General features: G+C 48.9%; 1 protein-coding gene across 1 annotated transcript in view; it reads left to right on the forward strand.

Moving 5' to 3' along the window:
* The window catches only part of LOC120610682 (phospholipid-transporting ATPase IB-like), a 130,197-nt gene that overhangs the window by 72,968 nt on the left and 36,140 nt on the right, over window positions 1-21,089 (forward strand). The window contains exon 6 of the mRNA XM_039873093.1: window positions 19,404-19,492. Within this exon, the coding sequence (XP_039729027.1) occupies window positions 19,404-19,492 (89 nt within the window). The remainder of the gene's footprint in view (window positions 1-19,403; window positions 19,493-21,089) is intronic.

Below are 21,089 nucleotides of genomic sequence, written 5' to 3' on the forward strand. Positions count from 1 at the left end.
CTAAGGTCAGCGGAGTATCTGTCCACGTGACCAGCTTTCCCAGCAGGCATGCGACGTGACAAAGACCACTGCAGTGAGTTCAGCTGCATCCAGGTCATCGCGACATTATGGGGCTCCTGCTCCGAAGTCAGCATTCAGAGTCGAGATGGCAGTCACGCCATATCGAGGGGCCAGGAGCCCTGTGTCCGGGACCGAGGCGGCCTGTCCGGCCATGAGCGCACTGCCAGCCCCTCCCAGGCTACATGCTTCTAGCCACTCAGCTCAGAATGAGCCCCGGGGCCGAGGGCCCCACCTAATTCCAAATTCCGAATCGCTGGGCAGCCACCCAAGAGGAAGTGTTTTCCTGATGCCAATTAAAGGGTCCTCAAGAGTCGGGACAAATATACTCAACGTCATTTGCTAAAAATTTACAAACAGGTGTTACCTGGACGGTACCCATGTGCTGGGCTGTAACTTCCTTTCCAGATGTTTCTGTCCCAGCAAAGTGGGCAGTGTAGAACACGTAGTGCACACGGAGAGCCCACATAGGAAGCAGCTGGCCCTTCGTTGTTTCTAGTGAGCCTATGAATAAGTGGCTGCCTGTGACACACCAGGGCCGCAGAGACAGGGCTGTGGAGGACGTAGCCCGACCGTCATCTTTCAGGAGACAAGTGAACGAGTAAGCATAGCATTGGGCATCACACAAACCCACAGGGCACAGCGGGAAGGGCATGCACTCTGTGGTCTGTGGGCCTGGATCAGACCGTGGCTCTTGCCTCTGGCCAGCGGTGCGAGCCTAGAAAGATCACGTGACCTCTCTGAACCAAACACTTCACACCTGTGCTGGAGGAGGATGTTGTTGTTGTAAGGTCATCTGTGTGTGTTTAACTAGGGCAAGACCAGTGACGAGTACAGTCCATGACAAGTGGCAGTCATGCAGAAAACGTGGCGACGGAATTATTATCATCATAGGGGAACACGGGACGAAACATATGCTTCTGCCCGAAGGAGCTGAGGAGGTGGTATGTGAACGGAATCCTGAAGGAGAAATGCAGAGTAGGGCAGCATCAGCTGAGCTAAGAACAAGACAGGCAAAGACCCACAAACACACACACAAAAAAAATATCGAAGATCTGGAGAAATCCAGACCGTTCACCGTGGCCAGAGTACAGGGTGCTGGTGACAGGAGGCCAAGAGCAGGACCTCGCATGACAGACGGGGCCGGACAGTGAACGACCTCACATACCATTCTAGTGCGTTAGATTGTTCCAAGTTTTGCGATGTACTAAAAATTCCAGTGCCAAGTGCTTTACTAGGCTATTTACGTATGTTATTGGATGCCTGACAACTATCTGCAAGGATAAGATAGCCCCATTTTACAAATTCATAAGCTCGAGTTCAGGGAGATTGTTACTTAATCATCAAACTCACCATTAACCATATTAGCTTATGGTTAGTCAAGCTGCCTGCCCAAAGGACATGTTGTCTTATTCAGTATTTTATGTCAAATTTTGTTGCTCTTTTTTTTTTTTGGTTTGTTTTATAGTCATTATTCTACCCCGAATACAGTTAGAGCAAAGCAATAGTGCAGATAAAGTGTCTGCACTGATAATCAAACTTGAACGAGTTTGATCCCCTTCCCCAGCTGGGCCATTGATAAGGGAGAAGTAGCTCACGATTATAGTGCAATTCACCAATACAAAGATTCATAAGATTCATTCTTACTTAGGGTCATGTTGTTCTCCCAAATAAATCAAGCATTTATATTAAAAATAGCACACTATATTTTTATTTTTTATGATAGGTATTAGGCTTGAGTCCAAAATAAGGTTAGCATGGGACATTCGATTAAGATTGGAGCTATGGTTTTCCTGAAATTTTGCACGTCACTCTAAAAGGAATATCACTCAGCCTAACTTTAGATAGACGCGCCTCCATCGAAAACTAGAAAAGTACACGTTAGCATCAACCCTAGGAATTTGGGGCATGTAACGCACCCAAGTACCCAGGGCTCCGTAACCTGAACCGCTGCCATCAACCTCCGCCCCTCGAAATACTCAACAGACATTTATGTTGGATGCTTTCTGAACAGGTGTTTCCTCTGTGTCACAAGCGATTTAAACGAGAGCCTCGCTTATGTCCGGTGTGTTCAGCTGGAATCGCAGGGCCAGCTGACGCTCCGTGAGCGTGTTTGCTCCTCTGCGCCGATGCTGACAGCCACTCCTTGCCGATCCCCACATTGGTCAGCGCTGGACGTGGAACAGATGTTGGGGATTATAAGGAAGGGTTTGGGGCGGCTGCGGGCCCGAGCGTCTGCGGAAGTAATTCATTGTGGAGAAGCAGACAGGCCTTGCTGAACCGGCAGTGAGAAGTTCTAGCAAATAAGCCTCCGTGGGCCTGCGAATCAGGACCCAAAGCACACGTTCTCCTGGTGCCCTTTAATTGCAAGACAGATAGAAAATCATCATCTCTAAGTCGAGCCGAACGGGGGGAAGGGAAGAAGCCTCGATGCCACGAATTTCCATTTAAGTCCTCATCTATCAATTAGCGGATCGTGGCACTGAAGTGTCAGAGCGGAATCCCCGGGTTGGTTGCATGGCGAGGCACCGGAAGACGGTTTGGCTGCCCCTACCCCGGCTTGGGAATACTCCTGTAAGGCTGGGCTCGATTTATCCCAACATGACACAGAGCTATTTCTTCCCGGCCATTTCCGGCTGTCCCGGAATTTCTTTGTCCTGCTGCCGCACCAATGATATCGTCTAAGCCTCAGCTCAGCTCACTGTCCAAGACACTGGGAGGTGGAGGTCCAACTCCCAGAATGCTGTAGGTCGTGAGAGATTTGGTGTCCGCTCAGGGGCCACCTACACTTCTCAAGTCCTGCCATAGCTCTACTCTGTGGGAGGCAAAGGGGAAAATGACTTCCTTTTTGCTTAAGTGTTTCCGGGTTGCTTTCTATAGATTTAATGAACCTCAGTTTGATTCTTCTCTTAGCAATCGAGACGTATGGGTTGGTACATTTCAGGAAGTGTCATTGGTTTAAAAATCAGATTATTTCATGAGCCGCAAAGAAGGGAAGGATATAATGAGAATCGTCTTGACCAGTAAGAATCATCTAAGAAAATTTTAGAAATAAAGTAAAGTATTTGAACAGGGGTTCTAAGAGGAATCAAATTCAGAAAACATATTTTTCAGATGTTTCTCCTCTATTATATAGCCTGTTAAGGGTTTCAGTAGAAAGAATCACCAGCAAAGACGTAAACTCAGTTGTTACTGTCTAAGAGTTGATTTGAATCTTTGTTTTTGTTTTTTCCACGAATGTAGTACATATGTTGCTTTTTCTGAGGATAAAAACATATAAATGTTTCTGCTAGGGAGAAAGCAAGTAGTTAATCAGGAGAACAAAGCAACTGACAGTGGCTTACTAATGTTTTTAAATAAAAAAGAGATAAGGGAAACATACTATTATATATGATTGGCATTCTATGGCATAATGAGTAAGCAAGTAAAAATATGAGGAAAGACCAAGTGGATCCTTGCAATAAATATTCTACCATTCGAAATCTCAAATGCACTAGGAAAATTCATTCATTCAATCAGCTAAGAGGCTTTTAAAAAAGAAAAAAAAATACAGCAACTCAAAGGAACCACATTGGGTTTTTTTCTAAGGGGGGAAAAAAGAAAGCTAATTATTGTATTTTGCTTCTCATCTGCACTCATCGTCATTTCTCCAAAATTAATAGAAATATAAGAAGACAATTCTATGAGAGCAAAAGAAATCCCTCAGAACCTTCAACAGTATTATGGAAAACAAAGACACGAGAAGCCTGGATGATCTTATGAAGAGCACGTGGCATCGAATGCTATTTACATATTAACCTAATTTTAATGTGGGAGAATGTCGCAGACGCAGGAGGCTTTCTATAGAAGGATCAGTCAGAAGCATTCACATTTGAATTTTTAAGAGTTTTTAAACGAGGGAAGCCATATTGAAAAGATAAAATATATGGGAAAGGGAAATGTAGTTGAAGTGTTTCTATTAGGGTAGGATGAAAAAAAAAAACTGCATCTGTTTTATGTAAATTTTCAAGTGACTTGGTAAAGAAAGTCAAAAGTACATTAATTAAATTTGCAGAGCCAGAAGAGGTGAGGACCCAGGAGGTTAGATGTAAAAAATACAGATGGACTGAGAGAGAGGAGAGGAAATGGACAGACTCTTTACAACATGATATCCAGCTTGGAAATATGCAAGCCAACACGATGGGGAATACCGGCCAAAAGACAGATAGCTGGTCTAAAGAAAAAGTTAATAAAACATTGAGTCTGAAAAACTGCACAGACCAAAGCCAGGAAATTACAGAGTTATGTATCCCGCAGTAACTGTAAATTAACCCCATTGCACATATGTAGTATTTCATTTTACTGTAGATGGTGTTAACTTTCACACCTAAACATGCATGTGTGTGTGTGTGTGTTTCGTCTGAATTACGGCTGTGATGGGAACAAAGGTGCAAACAGGACACGTAATGGATTGCCTGCTCTTTTCACAAGTCAGGCAGGAGCTTTCGAGCTCGTGCTGCTCGTGCATCTCAGAGTGAAGCAGAGGAGGAGGCGGGCTTGACTTGGAAGCCCAGTTGTTCACCAAGAGGGCTGGGAAGACACGCACGCTTCTCGACCACTGTGAAGAGGTTGCGAGCGTCCTGGATGCCTGGGGGGGAGTCCGTAGTGCGTTCCCAAGACGACTCATCGGGTTTAAAGTGTCCCCACTGCGGTTCCTCCTCCGCTCGCCACACGTGAACTGCTCCACGTGTCCCACGGGCTCCTTTTACAACTGTTTACTGCCCTGTTACCATCCATTTTTCCTCTCTGTATACCTCTTTCTCTTACTGGGCTCATCACAGGAGCGAAAATATAGTGTTTTCCTTTGAAAGCATCCAAGCCGCTGATCTGTTTGCTTTGGGGGGAGGAAAAAAAAAAAGACATTTTCAGTCCATTTATACGGTCTATATGTCAATGGAATTGCTCTTGAGACATAGAACCAGGATGGCAGCGTCCACATGCTTCTTCCCGAAGCCTCACGCAGGCCATCTCTCTTCTGGTTCCTGTGTCTGCTCACAGCGTCGTCCGCCTGGGTCACAGCTACGCGCTGATTCTTCGCTCCTGACTTCTGCTACGTTGTTGGGGATTTCTGTACCTACGTGGCCAGTTCCTCTGTTTACCACGTCTTCGTCATCCTTTGATTTCCTCAGTGCCCACGAGATCCTTCTCCGTAGCCCCCTCCCCACTCTCGAGCAAGGCGACATACCCCTCCACGACCTAGTCACTGCCTTCTACGTGATCTCAGCATCTGATTCCCCTGGGCTCACAGCAGCCCCTGTTTCCGTCCCACCTCAGGCTGTCCACCCCCCCCGCCACCACACCACTGAACCTGCCTTTCACCATCATTGTCCGATATCTTAACCTTATAGTTGGTATCCGGTGAATGCTCTGTGAATATGCTCTTACCAGTTCTCCCAGACTTCATCTTTCCCTAATGGGCTTCCAAATCAATTATTTTAGTGGTTCATTCATTCTCCTCCTTCATTCCCTTGTCCTCCTTGGTTCTGGTTTTTCTGCCTTGTCTGTCCCCCCACCATCTGCTTGCTCAGTTCTGCGCTCTTGGGCGATTGGCATTTTGAGAGAAAGTCAAACGACGTGTATCCTCATCAGCGTCATCCATTCGTGCCGGAAGTTGGGCTCTCGTAGGTACCGGAAGATCTGTTTACCCACTTCCTGTTCTCCAGGCAGCATTTTTAAAGTGGCCCCAGACTACTTGGTTGTGAATGCATGACTTCACCTTCTGCTTGTTCACAGAGACCGAGGTCACTTCCCCTCAGTTTCGTTCACATCCTCCCGGCCACCCAGAAATCTCTCCGAATCGCCATCTACTCACGCGACCTCCCTCCCGTCTCCGAGTCAACAACTGGCCCTTGGGCTTCCAAGGCCTCGTCCTCCGACGTGGCTCCCGACAGCGTCCGCTCTCTCTCATCTGGGGCCACTCTTCACCAGTCCCCCTCTTGACGGGTCACATTTCGGGATTCTTTGTCCATCCCCAGCGCCATCCCATCCCTGTGGCCCTGTCTCCCCGCCACTGGCTCGCGCACAATGCCGTGCTCCCTTTCAGCCCACCCGCCACGCCCTCCCAGAGCCGTCCCTGCCCCACGGCCACGCTCCACCCCTGGTCTGCCTCACTCCTGACAGGGCTTCAGATAGGGATTCTTTCCTTTCCACCACCTCTTAAATACAGGTGTCACCAAGATTCTAATCTCGAGCCTTTCTTATCAGTATTATCTTTCTTTGGTCACAGGTTCACCCATCACTGTGATACAGTGACCCCACCTGCGCCCCCAGATATACAGGCCAGCCCGCCTCTCCTGGGAGAGGGCTTGGGCTCTAGGGTCAGATGGCTGGGTCTGAACCCTGACTGAGACACATGCCAGCCGTGTGAGCTTCGCCAAGTTACTTGACTTTTCTTGCCTGAGTTACCACATCTGTAGGACAGGAACAACGCTTGTGCCAACCTCATGGGGTTGTTGGGAGAATGAAGAGAGCTGATTCCTGGGGAGGGCTGAGAACGTCACCTGGCGCACAACCGACACAGAGCTGTCACAGCTGTCCTCGTCGGTCACCACATGGTCATTTGTATTGTGGCCTCAGCCTCTTTCTAAAACCAGGACTTCCTGAAAATGAGTCACTCGGCCTCAGAAATTGGGGTTCCAGCTTCCCCTTCACTTCCAGCTCCTGCTTTTGCTGGGTCCCAGTGCTCCCCACCTTGTCTGTGGCCCCTCCGACCGATCGAGGCTCTTCTTTGTCACTATGGTTTCTTTCTCAGTCTTCCAGAATCTTCCCCCCACTTCGATAGCTCCCGTAAGCTGGTGCCTTGATTGATGTTCCCTGTTCCAAATGCTCTCTGTGGCTTTTCGCTGTCTCCGGAGTGAAATCTAAACCCCTCATTCCAACCTTCTTTCCTCCTTTTGCAGGCTTACCCCTACGCATGCCCCAAACTCAAGCACACTTTCCTCCAGCAGAATATGCTCCCTACTTGGGTCTTTATTCTTGCGCTGCTTCTGGCCAGAGGGATGATCCAAGATGAAGCAAACCCTCCATATGTATTTCTTTATATCGCATTCAACATTTAAATTAGTAAAGCCCAAGCCACATGCTAAAAAAGACTTTGCCTTAAAACTATCTACTCCTATGGCGACCAAAAGCAGCCAGAGAGAGGCCAAGGGCGGCCCCTCGTTCCCCACGCTGCCCCAGCAGCACCGCACCGAACCGAACCGAACCTTTGTGGATGCTAACCTGTGGACCCGTCTTTTAAATCCAGCACTTTGTGCTGGGTCTCGCACAGCCGTGCCATACGCCCTGGCCTCAGAATAGACTTTTCCAACGTCGTGACCCATTTCCCACATAGAGACAAAGGACATGGAATTAAATACCCACCCCAGTCAACTATCGATATGCCACTTGCTGCATAATATCTTTTTGAAAAGAAGTAAAATGCTAACCGTATCGTCGAGTCCACCTAGTCGCCTCCCCAATCTCATTGCCCTCGAGACAGAAATACGTTCATTACTCTAATGTTTACCGTTGTCACGCTCGTGTCATGTACTTATAAACCTATAGAAAATAGAAACAATACACAGCATCGGTTTTTGCAGGGTTTTGAAACTTTATTTATACAGATCGTATCATATGCACCTTTCCCCTCAACACTGAGTTGTTTGGGGTTTTCCCCAAACTGTTTTTGACATTTATTTGTAGTGGTATCATTGTGATCCATTTATTTTAATGCTCTTTTCAGTTATGTAAATATGCCAAAATTTATTTATTCTCTTATTGATAAATATTTATGTTTCCGATTTTTTTCTCTGCAATTACCCAGAATGCTACGGCACACATGCTCGTATGTGTTTGGACATAACGTGTTGGTGGACAACACGTCCCTTGAGAGTACAGAACCAGGAATGGAATCCACGTCGGAAATCTCGCAATCCGTGGCTTTTCTTTAAACTTCATTTGCAGTGACTTCCAGTGCAGAAGTTTTCCATTTTAATGCAGTCAGATTCATCTCTTTTCCTTCACGGTTTTTGCCGTTTTGCATATTTCCTAAAAGCGAATAACGGCCCTAATGATATCCTCCTGCGTTTTCTTCTCACCGTTGTCAAGTTTTGCCTTTCGAGGCGAGGTCTTTGATCTTCCTGGAAGTGGCATGTGCCTGTGGTGTGAGGTAGGGTGTGACCGGATGTTTTCCAGCTAGATAAGGAGCACTAGGCACTGTCCCCTCCTGTCCCCTCCTGTTCCCATCTACATGCAGGATGCTTGACTGTTCGATCAAGTAGTGCCACGTGGGACTCTTCGTGTCGAGGCCCTGAGTCTCTGGCGTTGGGTCTCGGGGGCGGGGTCTGAGCAGAGTGGGGCCTGGTGATCCTCTGTGAGCTGTGTTTAAAGAAACACGAGCATTCATCTGCAGGCTTTGAACCCAGAAAGCATCTAAAATGGCCCATGATCCCCGCCAGGGAGACTGGCTCTCTGGAGAGGCTTAGAGAAGTAAGACCTCCCCTTTGTGAAATCTCAGCAGCCACACGCTGGAAATCTCCAGAGAACAGGTATGTGTCAATTGGAGACCTCCTCTGCTCACTCAAATTGCCTCCTTTTTGTAAAAATGACTGTTTTCTAACCTGTCGATGCCCTGTCCGATGCTTTGAAGAGTCACAGGGGTTCTGTGGGGCTTAGAAACAGTGAACGTAGCAGTACCCAAGAAGGGAGGTTCAGCAGGAAAGAGTAGAAGCCAAAACCAAGACCCACCTCTCACTCGTGCCTGAGGCCAGTGGTGCTGTCAATGAAAGCAGGAGAGGCCGGAGAAGGGGTAGGAAGGAGTGGGGGTCAGTGTTAGGTGACTCATGAGACACGTATATTATTTGGGATCCCCTCATCGGGAGTCTGGAGATACGGCAGGGTCCACTCACGTATCCCCGTGTGCACCCAGCAGTGTGTCCACAGAGGCGAGCGGGTGACGCCTGCGGGCAACAAGGAAAGAAACACTGTCTCATCTTCGTCCCTCTCGTAAGTAACCTAGAGGTTACTTTACACACATCACGTGCTCAAAACAGCTGGAGGGAGGAGGCCACGTGGGTCGTGGCCGTGAAGTTGTCGGTTTCACGAAAGAAAGAAACCAACCTGAAAAGTAGAAAGCATCCTTTGAATTTCTTAATTCGGTACGTGGAATGGATATGCTGCAGTATCCATTTGGTTGTCGTCAATTCTTCATTAAATCAAGTCTTTTCTCCCCGACAACTTTTTACTGTTAAAAAAAAAAAAATCTGAACCATGGCGTTGCAGAGAACCCAGTAAAGTAACAGGAGAGAGAGAGAGAGAGAGAGAGAGAGAGAGAGAGAGGAGAGAGAGAGAGAGACAGGAGAATCCCGAGCCCTCGAGCTGCTGTTAAATTTCAGTTGCAGTTGTCAGAGGTAAAGAAAACATTGGTGCGAATGCCTCGCGGAGGGGTCCCTGGATTGTTCTGCTCCGGGAAGGCAGCTGAGGGATGGACGGTGGCCAGCTGGCGGAGGCACCGACGCCCGGGCACCATGCGCCAGCCACTGAGCTCATTTGCTCCATCTGAGTCATTTTACAGTCAAAGCTGTTTCGAGATCAGCACAAGGCACCGTGCAGATGTTGGGGGGTGGTGGGGGTGGGGGAGCAAGGTAGGAGGTGAGGAAGGAAGAAAAGTATGTGCTTAGTTTTGAAGGTTGAGCCTGGGACTTCTTGGGGTCCTGGGGCGATGAAATGTGTTAGGAGCACTGCTCACCGAATGAGAGGCGGGATGGCTCCGTGACCTAGGTGCTGCGGCCCCGTCGGTTCTGCAGAGGAGGAAGCGGAGGCACCGAGAGGTTAACTAACCTCTCGAAGGGTCACAGTCTAAGGCTCAGAGGCACAGGGGGCATCCTGAGCTGCCCCATGCTTCGCCACCGCGCTCCACTGCTGAGAAAACCCCCCGCCGTCCTCCCCCGCAGCCAGGCCACCGAGGAGTTGGCCCAAGGCCGCCGCCCTCCCTCAGGAAGTGTCCTCTGCGGCTTAGTGAGGTGGGGGACCACGGCGGCCACGTCCCCAAGGGGACGTCTCTCTTCTCCCAGGAACCCTTCTCCCAGGCCTTCATTCTGGGAGAAAGCTTGGGACGCACCCCAGGGAATCCCAGGGGCAGACGGCAGGAAGAGCTTGACCCCCAGCGAGAGCCGAGCGAAGCCTGGATCTGAGCGGAATCGCCCTGTAGTTAACGCCTGGTGACCTGAGGCCTTTCCGTGTACACCCCACTCCTGCTGCCAACTCCTGCCACTTGTCCCATGCCTGACGATGGGTCATCTAATGTGTAAATTACTTAGGAGCCCAGATACGTATTCATGACCGTTAATTCCACTCTCCTCAGACTCGCCCATGAAGCACCCAAAACAGGGGAGGAAGAAGAGATGAACATCCGCCCCAAAGCCTGGGGTTCATCCTGCAGCCTTGGGTCTCAAGGACGACATTTATCTGAGGACTCTGGTTTTCGGAAAAAAGAAATCATTCAAACTTATTGTGAAAATATTCTTGGTTTTAATATGAAATGATCTATTTTTCAAACCTTTGGGTGAGACCGAAGATCCAGGAAATGTCTTATTACCACGTGGTTTTCTCTAAATACCACCACATTGGTACTCTCATTTAGAATACACAAATCTTCCGGGTCATAGTAGCATTTTTAAAGGCCCAAAGGAGTGATCAATGAGGACTTTTCGGCGAAGTGCGATATCTCAGGTTTATGATGTGTGTGTGTGTGTGCGTGTACACACACGTGTGTGTACCTGCCATTAGTTAGGTAACTCCCGTCATCCATGTCATCATCAGCGTCAAGCGGAAACGCTGGGAGACGTCCTTCCCAGGGCACTGTCCTCAGCACATGGCTGCTCTGGCCTTGTGCGCCTGGGAGGCCGGCTGCTGGGCTGGGAGAAGTCTCCATCGCCATCAGAGACAACGATTTTATGTCTTCGGATTGTGGTTCCCGCCAACTGGGAGGCTACAGAAAGCAGGCGAAGGCCGAAGCAATCTCCAAGGCCTTCCAGCTCTGAATTCCTTTTCGTTCTTTGCTAAGGGTAGGAAAACAGCCATGGGCTCGCTACTCCACGACAGGTCAGTTCTGCGTGGTGAGGAGGCCTCGCTCGCCCTCCGCCCCGTGACAGCAGCTAAGGCTCTGGAACAAACACAGTTTGGACCGAGAATTTTCCCTCTTCCTGCAGCTGTGACTCAGGCAGGCACTGTATTTAGCCTCCTGGCATGCGGCTCCACGGAGAAGATTTTTCATGAGCTATTAGCACCTACTCTTATTTTTTTTTCCACTCGCGCACAAAGTGACGGGTGAACATTCTTCGTCATCGGACGGCAATGGCCGGGCCTGGGCTCTAAGTGCCGCTCCGTGGAGATCAGAGGCGAGAGGCAGTGCCCGGCCTGGTGCGATGTTAGGACATTCACCTCGATCAATTAAAAAGAGAAGGCAGCATATCGGCAGTGAGCACAGGTGAGTGGTGCTTGTCCTTGAGCATATAGAATAGACCTTCACTTTCTATCTGCGTCATGACTAACACTCGCTGCCTGGCACCAATAAGCAGCTTGTTTGCAATACCGTCTGAGAATTCAGCAGCACGCAGCTCAATCCAGCGCCTGAGAACAGTGGCGGGTGAGCCCCCTGACAGGTGGAACAGAGTGTGACCTTCTGGACCCACCTCCCCGCCAAAACCGCTCCAGGAGTCACTCCACGTCACTGTCGACTTCTAAATAAGATTCGCGTCGAAATAAGATCTGCGGTTATGTCAATAGCATTTAAAAAATCAATTATAGGTAACGGATATGGCACTTACTGTGTGCCAAGCACTTTTTTTTTTTATAATGCTTTACGTTTATTAATTCTCTGAAGCCCAGTGGGAACCCCGTGACGTATTATATTTCTCCCATTTCACAGAGGAAGAAACTGAGGTATAGTGGTTAAGTTAGAGTAGGTAACAGAGCCGGCATTGGGGCCTGGGTGGGCTGTCCATGCTTGTCGTGGACTGAATGTTTAGGTCCCGCCCCCCCACCAAAAAAAATATCACGCCTGAATATGAAAATATGAAGCCTCAATCCCTACTGTGAAGGTGTCTGGAGCGGGGGCCTTTGGGTCAGTAGTTAGGGTTAGATGAGGTCATGAGGGTCTTGTGGGACCCCTTACAAGAAGACACACCGAGAGCTAGCACACGTGCTCTCTCCCTCCTCTCTGCTCCTTGTGTATACTGCACGCGTGCACACACACACACACACACACACACACACACACAGAGGGCACGTGAGCACGCAGTGAGAAGGACGCCACCTACAAGCCAGGAAGAGAGCCCCCAGGAGAAACCACGCTGAGACCCCGAGTTCAGATGTCCAGCCTCCGGAACTGCGAGAACAGATGTCCGGTGTACCACGGTCCCAGGTGCTCTGTTATGGCAGCCTGAGCTGACTAAGACGGTGCTCTTTTTAAAGACCGTGCCATCCAGCCTCCCACAGAAGCCCTCACAGCCCCCCGGCCTTTCAAGCAACCACTTGCCGGTCACTTTGGTACTTTCAGACACCCTTCCCCAGCAGGGTGCCCACCAAGGTGCTGATCGGGAACCCTGGCTACACCCATGGCTGTGGAAGGAGAAGTGCGCAGAGCACCTCCTGCTCTGCCTCAGGAGGTGCGGGTGGCAGCACCTGTCTATTCCAGGGCCCTGGGCTGTCTGAGGGCAAGAGGGCAGTTTGGCCGTGCCCGGAGCCAATCTCTGGACTTCCTGAGGGAGGGCCCAGCTCGTCAGAGTCACGAGGAGGGATCTCATCGCTGAGATGGCAAATCAGCGAGACGGGCCATCTTGACTGGCGTCTGTCTTCAATACCGTGCTTTAGCATTGAAGCCAATTTTCTAAATCATCAGGGTAGTCGCGACTGTCGGGCATCTCACTTCTGTCTTCGGGAAGGTGGAACACTGTCCGGGTCAGAACAGGGCCTCTTTCAGCTTTCTGGGAAGAGCGGTTGTTAGCATTGCCTGTAAACACACCATGTAAACACTACGCCACGGACACACACACACCCACAGCGCGATCTGGGGGCCGGTGGGCTCACGCCCGTGGGGGGAAAGGCAGAGCCGGTACCGTGCTGTCCTTGCAGTCCTCCCCATCATCCCTGCGGGACAGCCGCCCCTGTGACGTAGCAGGCAGAGACGACACGTGTGTCTCCGTCAACACTGCTTTTTATTTCTGAAAGCAGAAGAGTACAGATTACTCAGTACCGGCTTTAAACAGGAAAATGAGAGTCCCACGTCCCGGTCCCACATCCCCCGCTTTAATTTCCCAGAATGGGAAGAATTGCCCGTCTTCTCAGGCAAAAAGCCGCTGCAGGAAATGAGTGCAAAGCAGGGCGCAGGGGTCATTCTGGGGAACCAACCATTTGGTCTCTAAAATGGGGTACTATAGAGAAAAAATGGGAAATCAAAATGACCACTCCCTGAAAAAGAAAATAAGCTCGTTATTCAAGGGACTTAAATGTTCATCTTTCACCCTAGTAAGCAGGCAAATTACAGTGGCAACACTCTACCTCTTCATAGCCTGTCTGAGAAAATTGGGGGATCTCCTCTCGTCATGGGCTGGAAAATAATTCAGGTACGAATGTTACCACCAGTTTTTAAGAAGTCACCCTCCTCTACATGCTCCGAAACAGGAATTACCTCCTTTGAGCCCTCGTTAGCTTCAGGGTTTTCTTTCTGGAGCTTTGAATTGCGAGATGCCCCACCAGTCAGCAGATGAGCCCTCCACCCCCATGGGTAGCTTCCGCCTTAAAAGAAAGCGGGGCGGGGGGCGGACAATGATAATGTTTGTCTGAGCATCCCCCACAGGCACAATGCCACACCACGGCAGAGCCACCGGAATGGCTAAAATCCAAAGGACTGACAATACCAAGTGTCGGCAAGGACGTGGAGCAGCCGGAATGCTCCCTCGCGCACTCAGCTTGGCCAGCCCCCACTTTGGAGAGCTCTGGCAGTGGCTCCTAAAGCGGACCATGTGCTCCCCGTATGACAGAGCAACCCCACTCCAAGGTGTTTACCCAAAAGAAAGGCAGAAGCACGCGGGCAAAAAAAGGCTTGTACAGGCGTGTGCGTACCAACCTTATGCTTACGACAGGCTGGAACCGGGAGTAACACAAGCATCCCCCCACTGGAGATGGATAAACACATCGTAACATATTCATACAATGGAATGCCGTTCAAGAAATAAGAAGAGCAAGTTACAGATACGTGCAGCAACGTGGGTGACACTCACGTTGGGCAAAAGAAGCCAGGTTCAAAAAGAATGAGCGCTCTGTCTTTCCATTTTTCTGAAGTCCTAACAGGTAACACACAGCTATAGTGGCAGAAACCAGGACAGGGTCTGGCAGTTGGAGACGAAGGTTGACTGAAAAGGGCCTGAGAAGGATCTCAGGGATGACGGAAATGTCCCACATCCTGTTTTGGGTGGTAGGTAGTTACACAGATGTAGACAGCTGTCAAAACTCTTCAGACTAAATACTTAAGATCTATGTGTTTTAGCGTACATAAGCTAAATGACGTATAACAAAACCCACGTACCATAGGCTAGTTGCTATAAACAAGAGCTATGTTTCTACGGCATCCTGTTATAACAAACCTACATTTTTCGAGCACCCGTTGTATTTAAATCATAACACTCCCTCCACCCAAAGCATCGCGTTATTATTCATGGAGGGCGAATGTGCTTGTTAAGAGCAAAGGGGACGCGTCAGAGAAACCCTCATCATGAGGCTGTGTCAGTGAACCATTACGCACTTTGGGGGGTTTCAAAATGGTAACATCCACGGACAAAGCTACCTTATGCCTTGGTGACAAAAGTATTAATGTCAAAAAAGAGCGCGTTGTATCTTTCATTTTTAATGACACTGCAATTGTAGGAATGCCATTTTTAGACAGTTGCTCAATTTCCCCCATCATCAGGTGCAGGTAAGAGGGAGGCAGATGTTTGCACTGGAGGCTGTGGGTTCAAATCCCCCTTTGCACAGGTGGATCCAGACATGCTACTGGATTAGGTTTAACTATCAGGACTGAGTGTGTTAGTTTCTTGGTTTTTTTGTTTTGTTTTGTTTTGTTTTTGCTTTGGGGTTGTCAGAAGTATGTCTGCTGCTTCCGGATCCGTTGGTTGTTTTTCTAGAAGTTCGTTTACATTCACACAGGGCTCCTGACCTGAGTGCTTCTGAAGATGTTGCGAAGTATTGAACTGAGATGTCTTCCCCCTTTTTAGTGAATCTAAACTTAAAATTGGCACCAGGCTTCTGTATGGGGTAAGAATGATTACAGGAAATGAAGACCTGGATTGGAGCCTGGAATTTGCTTCCTCCCTCCTGTGGCAAGTGAATGTTGAATGTGGTCTCACTAAGCACTTTCTCTGGCCACGGTATTTTTTTCTCTGCCGAGAACGGGATTACAAGTACAAGTATTCCTGTAAAGCTATCTTTGTGGTTCGGGTTTTATTTTGTTGTTATTGACACTGGGTCTGGTGGCGGGATTGGGGGATTTGTTTCTTTCTTCCTGTGTTACTTTTTGTTTCTGTGACTTTACAAGCTCTCCGAATTTTCTCCTACTTTAAATTTTGATTTTGGTGCGTGGTGTTTATGGTGTTCAGTTGAAGTCAGAATCGAACCTCCAGGGTTCCCGTCCACTTGGGAGAGACAGGTGAGGGAAGCTTAGGGGAGGGAGTAGGGCTTGGGGGCCAGCTGACCCTGGTTTGAATCTTGGTGATTCAGACTCTCTGGCTGCAGGTCCTTGGGGGTGGTTGCAGACTTAATTTTTCCGCTGTAAAATAGGGACTGTGAGGGTTAAATGTAGCGCTCTATGGGAAGCCCTGGCACGTATGGATGCACCAAGAAATCTTAGGTTCCTTCCCCTCAAAAGTGAGCTGTTACCTTCTCCATCTCTCTCCCCAATAATCTTCGTTCGCCCCACACTGGGGAACACGAGCTGACCTTACCTAGCTCGGGTTACTCCGGCCTCCTTCGTATACCCTTTTCTCATGGGTCACCATGTTCATGGGTGGCTGGCGCCGTGGGGGCGTGTGTGTGATCAGGGGCACACGGAAGCAGATGGAAGTGCCAACCCTCATCACCAGTTGCGTGGCTGTCCCCCGTTACCGCTTCTTGTCCTGCGGTGCCGCACACCGTCCCGAGCAGACAAGCCTCCTCTCCCGTCTCAGCTCTCACCAGTTTGTGTCCCAGTTTATCAAGTGATGGCACCCATCTGAGCCCCCCTTTCCTCTAATTTACCACCGTGGGTTCCTATGCATTGGGCACCTAAGTGGTTAATAGTCATTGCCAGCTAAAGACCTGTGAACTGAGGGGTGCATTCTTCCCAGTGGGGCTGTTAGCACATCAAAGGGGTGTCTCTAAAAACCTCACTCCATAGCATATGTGAGGGGGAGAGGGAGAGTGATTAAGCGTCATTTGTCACCTAGCTCAGCTCAATAGAAGAGAACAAGAACAATCTAACTAAATTTAAATGACTAAAGCTGTGGCTTCAGCAAAGATTTCAGGAATCCGGGCCTCAGTCTCAGTCGGATCTGTGTGAAAATGAGGGCGTTAGAAACTTTTGCGGAGACAGACCTTTCAAATTAGTTATATACGTGATATCGTCACAGCTCCAGGTTTCAAAAACCAACAACAAAACAACACTTCCCAATCGCCATATGAATGACCTTTGTGAATTTGGGGATGGGCGGGGGGGTCCTCTTTCCAACGGGGCAGCTCGAAGTTCACTTTCCATAATTATTTCCTTCTGCAAAGAAAAGTTCCCAGTTCCACAATATTTTTACAATGGGGCATTACGGCTGCGAAACGTTATTTCTAAGCGATCGCATCCTTTGATAAGTACACCTAGCGGACGACCTGTGATGCAGGCCAAGCACCACAAAACCCCAGGAGTCCTCCCAGCTGGGCTCCTGGGACCCCAGTCACAACCCCCCCCATCCCCTGAGGCCAGAGGGTTGGCGATGAGAGATGGACCACAGAGGAGCTGGCTAATCCATCTCCTTATAGTTTGCTTGGAAGGGGATGGGGCGAGTTTAAGTTTTCTTTCGTGGAAGCAATATATGTTTTCTATAGGAAGAAAAAAAAAACAAACAGGAAGTAGAAATAGCCAAATAAAAATTGGCAACTGTAGGGTACCCAGACGCTCCTCCCCCCGAACACATCAGCATGCACATGTGCAGAGGGATTGGTTGGTTGTCTGAGGCATCAAGGCCGGGGCCACGCCACCGCTTCTGAAGTCCTGAGATGTGTTTTTTAAAGGCGGGGAAATACTAAAACCGGAAGACACAAATGGTGGCGTAGATCGCTGTATACTGACATATGTATTAACCCAAAGATGCTGGGACTTGCGGGTGGCCTTCGTGGGAAGGTGACACGTCAACTACAGTTTGGAGGCTTGAGCTAATCACCTTCCTACTCCACACGCCCGTGGCCACGGCCCCGGCCCCTGTAAAGCGTTATCTCAGAACCCAGATTTGTCATTAGCGGTGTAACATGACATCTCTCTCTGCCCACAAATGTGGCTCTATATCCCTTGAATTGCTGCATAGCAGTCCGTGGGATGGACCTCGATGTCCTAGTAAGTCCTTTTCTTGGGCATTTACCTCTTACTTTTTTTAATAGTCCAGCGCTATATTCTTACACCTGCTTCTTTATACATTTTCTTACTTATTTCCTCAGGATGAATTCTGAGAGCTGGGATGGATGGGACAAGGCTCACCGGTGTTTCACGTTTCACATTGTTCCTCCAAAAAGGTGGCACTCTTGTGTTTAGAAAGGAAAGCCGTTTGCTAGGGCCAGGGCTGGAGTGTAGCTTCAGCCCAAACCTCACCGCGCCTCGGTTTCTTTGTCATAACTTCCGAGGACCACAAACGGGGCTACGTGATGGGGTTCAGAGGCAAGACAGACCTGGCTGGGCATGCGCTTGGCCGTGGCTGCAGGGGGTTGGGGACGGACGGAGAAGCAGTGAGAGGGGCCCCCCGCTCAGGAGCAGTCAGGGGGGCGGCAAAGGCCTCGGCGTGTTTGGCCAGCCGACTGGAGGAGAAGGTCAAAATCAAAGAGCAAGTTGAAGGTTGGATAACAGGCTAGGGCCGGGGAGAACACCATTCTTCTGTGCAGCATGAAGAGGGCTACTTCAGGGGCCCCCCTCGTTTCTCAGCCCTACCAGGACCCTGCGAGGGTCCGGGACATTCATCGTGCCTCAGCCCCTCCTCCCTCCATCCACAAGCCTCACTCCACTTGGTCAGGCGTCACAGCAAAGCGCATCGATGCCCATCCTTCTAGGCCGGCTCGCCAACCGCCAGCCAGTGCCACGCTCCCGGCCTCGCTCGCTCAAAACCAAAATCTAAGGGCTCCGTACCCCCAACCCCATTTCTGTCCAGAGCCGTGTCCTCTTCTGCTTTTGCCGCTCACCTCACTGGCATCGGATCTGGCCCTGCAACTCTGTTCCATCAAACCCTCTTTACCTATTCCCTCCCAAACAGGCTCCGACCTGGCGTGCCAGGAGCAGCGCCACCAAGAACAGCTGCTCCCCGTCGTGCATCCCGCCACTGGGGACTCCATTCCTCCCTCTCTCTGTCTTGGTCCAGTCCTGCGTATCTTTCCAGGCACATCCCCCATTCTGTCTGCTTTAATGAGTCTTCCCAGCCTTCTAATAGTCACCTGTAAACCAGGATTGTGACAACGGTCTTCCACTGTATCATGTAAATTACACCACACAAGTGTGTGTGTGTGTGTGTGTGTGTGTGTGTGTGTGCGCGCCACACAACTTTAAGTTCTTCAAAGGCAAAACTAACCTGTTTGCCCTCCTCTTCTGGCTGTTGGGAACCACAGTGCTTTGCTCCACGACACTGGCTCTGCCGCATGAACGAGCAGCCAAGGACCGTGCCCGATGGATAGTGAGGCGGATGACAGGACCCTAGTGGGTCAAAGTTTATTCTGGCAGAATCTGGTGGCCCCGACGTTTGTCCAACATTTCTCTGCGGGAGGGACTTAGGACAGTGTTCTGATCTCACAGAGGCTTCAAGCACTTCATGGAAAGAGAGCGGTGACAACCCTTGTCACAATAAAAGAACTAGATGAGAGCCGGTAGAGATTATGGAGGAGCGCTCAGCCCATCGGGCCCCTTGACGCTCTTCCTGGGTGCACGTTGGAGCCTCCACTGAGTTTACTCCTCCCTGCTGCTTCGGTGTTATGAGATGTTTGACCAGGGTTAAATTACGTCTCGCCATTTTGGGAAGAAAAAGTATTAACGCCCGTGTCGCTTCTGTGTCTTGCAGGCAGCGATGGTCCTGAGCTCCGCACACTTCTGGCTGGGGTTATTCCTGGTGCCGACTGCGTGTCTGATCAAAGACGTGGCGTGGAGAGCGTAAGTGACAGGGAAGCCACAGCCCCAGGTCTTGCCCATCTGCCCCCGCGGTTGTCTTTCACGAGCCATTAAATGCTATGGGACTTCTGAAAAAATCAGGTCTCCCGCCACCTGCCAGCAAAGGATGAAAAGGACGTTGTTGTTTTTGTTTGTTGGTTGGTTGGTTTTCTTTTAACATGTGCTTCGCACTGACATGAGCATATAGACTATAAGGAGTCCCAGAGAGACTGTGTGAAGGTCCATAGCAATGTCGCTTGTGCATGATAATAGGGAAGTATTTCTAAGTACTGACCCCTTCCGTCAGGTTTAGACAATATGACTCAAGATTTATTTTTTCCTTATCCCTAAGAATCAATGCCGTGAACACAGATATGGCTTGGCTTTGAGAACCATGCTTAAAGGGAAATTGTATCTTTGTAAGTCATTTCACATGACAGAATACTTGGAATGAAGTATTCCTCATCTTCCCGAATAATTCACCATAGGAATCCTTCAAATATAATTCTGCCGGAGTGTTAATTTGGTAAGAAAATGAATCACAAAGATGAAATTATAACATAGGTTGAACAGGAAATAATCCATGCTCGTATACGTTTTAAAATACATCGGTTCCAAAATAGTTTGTGTATAATGTAAAAGAAGCAACTAAGGTCCGAGACGATGTAAATTTTCCTTTCATCCATGAACAGAAAATGGATCGCTGCAAACGAGGTAACACTGATTTCCGTTTGGGGTAGGCCTGGCTCCGCCTACAGATGGTTGCCAACTTCCCTGAAAATTGAGACTCTCGGATTGGCTTTATTTTGGGCAAAGCATAATTATTTAGAGGCCCTGAAGTAGAGCATTGAGATTTTAATCTAAACCTTCCAGAAAAAGACATTCGATTTTATTTTCCTCTCTCCCTTCCTCCCACATTCAGTGAGAACTGTTCTTGCCTGACAGTTTAGGATGTCTTTTGAAAGATTGTTCATTTTGGCATTTTCTCGACAACTGGTGATACCTCATGGACGCGGGGAGGATTTTATAGCACATATTTTGGGTAGTTTTTTCCCTCCGTTCACTAAGTTTTACAACCGTTAGTAAAAATTAAATAATTCTAATTTCTTAAATGCTCTGATTTCCCAGTATTTCCATTGTATCTGCTAAAACTGTAGATAGCAGCATCAGAATGCATGGAAACGAGTCACAGCCTGGGAAGGTATTTTTTTAATCCAATACATGCACTAAAAGAAAATGCTAGTTCTGTTTGTCAGCACATAGCTCAATTGCAGCACAATCTATGACCTTGCCAATTGTCTGCAGGTTTGCAAGATAATCAAGTTAGTTTTAGGTCTTGGCTGCTTCGGATGACTTGCACATTTTAGTGATTGAGAATAGCGATTTGATTATAAATTAATCTCAGGCCATTTTAATTCAACTATCTTAATGTCATGAAATGAAAAAAAAAAAAATTTATTGAGACTATGTATTTGCCAGGTGAGACTTTGGCAGAAGTACCTTTCTACCATTTCGAAGAGAATGTTTTCAGATTACAAAGTCTCTTCCTCCTCGTCCGTTTTCGGAGTCTTTTCCAGTACATTCCGAGGAAAAGTTCCCC

Source organism: Pteropus medius, unplaced genomic scaffold (genome assembly GCF_902729225.1).
Source record: "Pteropus medius unplaced genomic scaffold, Ma_sr-lr_union100, whole genome shotgun sequence".
NCBI lineage: Eukaryota > Metazoa > Chordata > Mammalia > Chiroptera > Pteropodidae > Pteropus > Pteropus medius.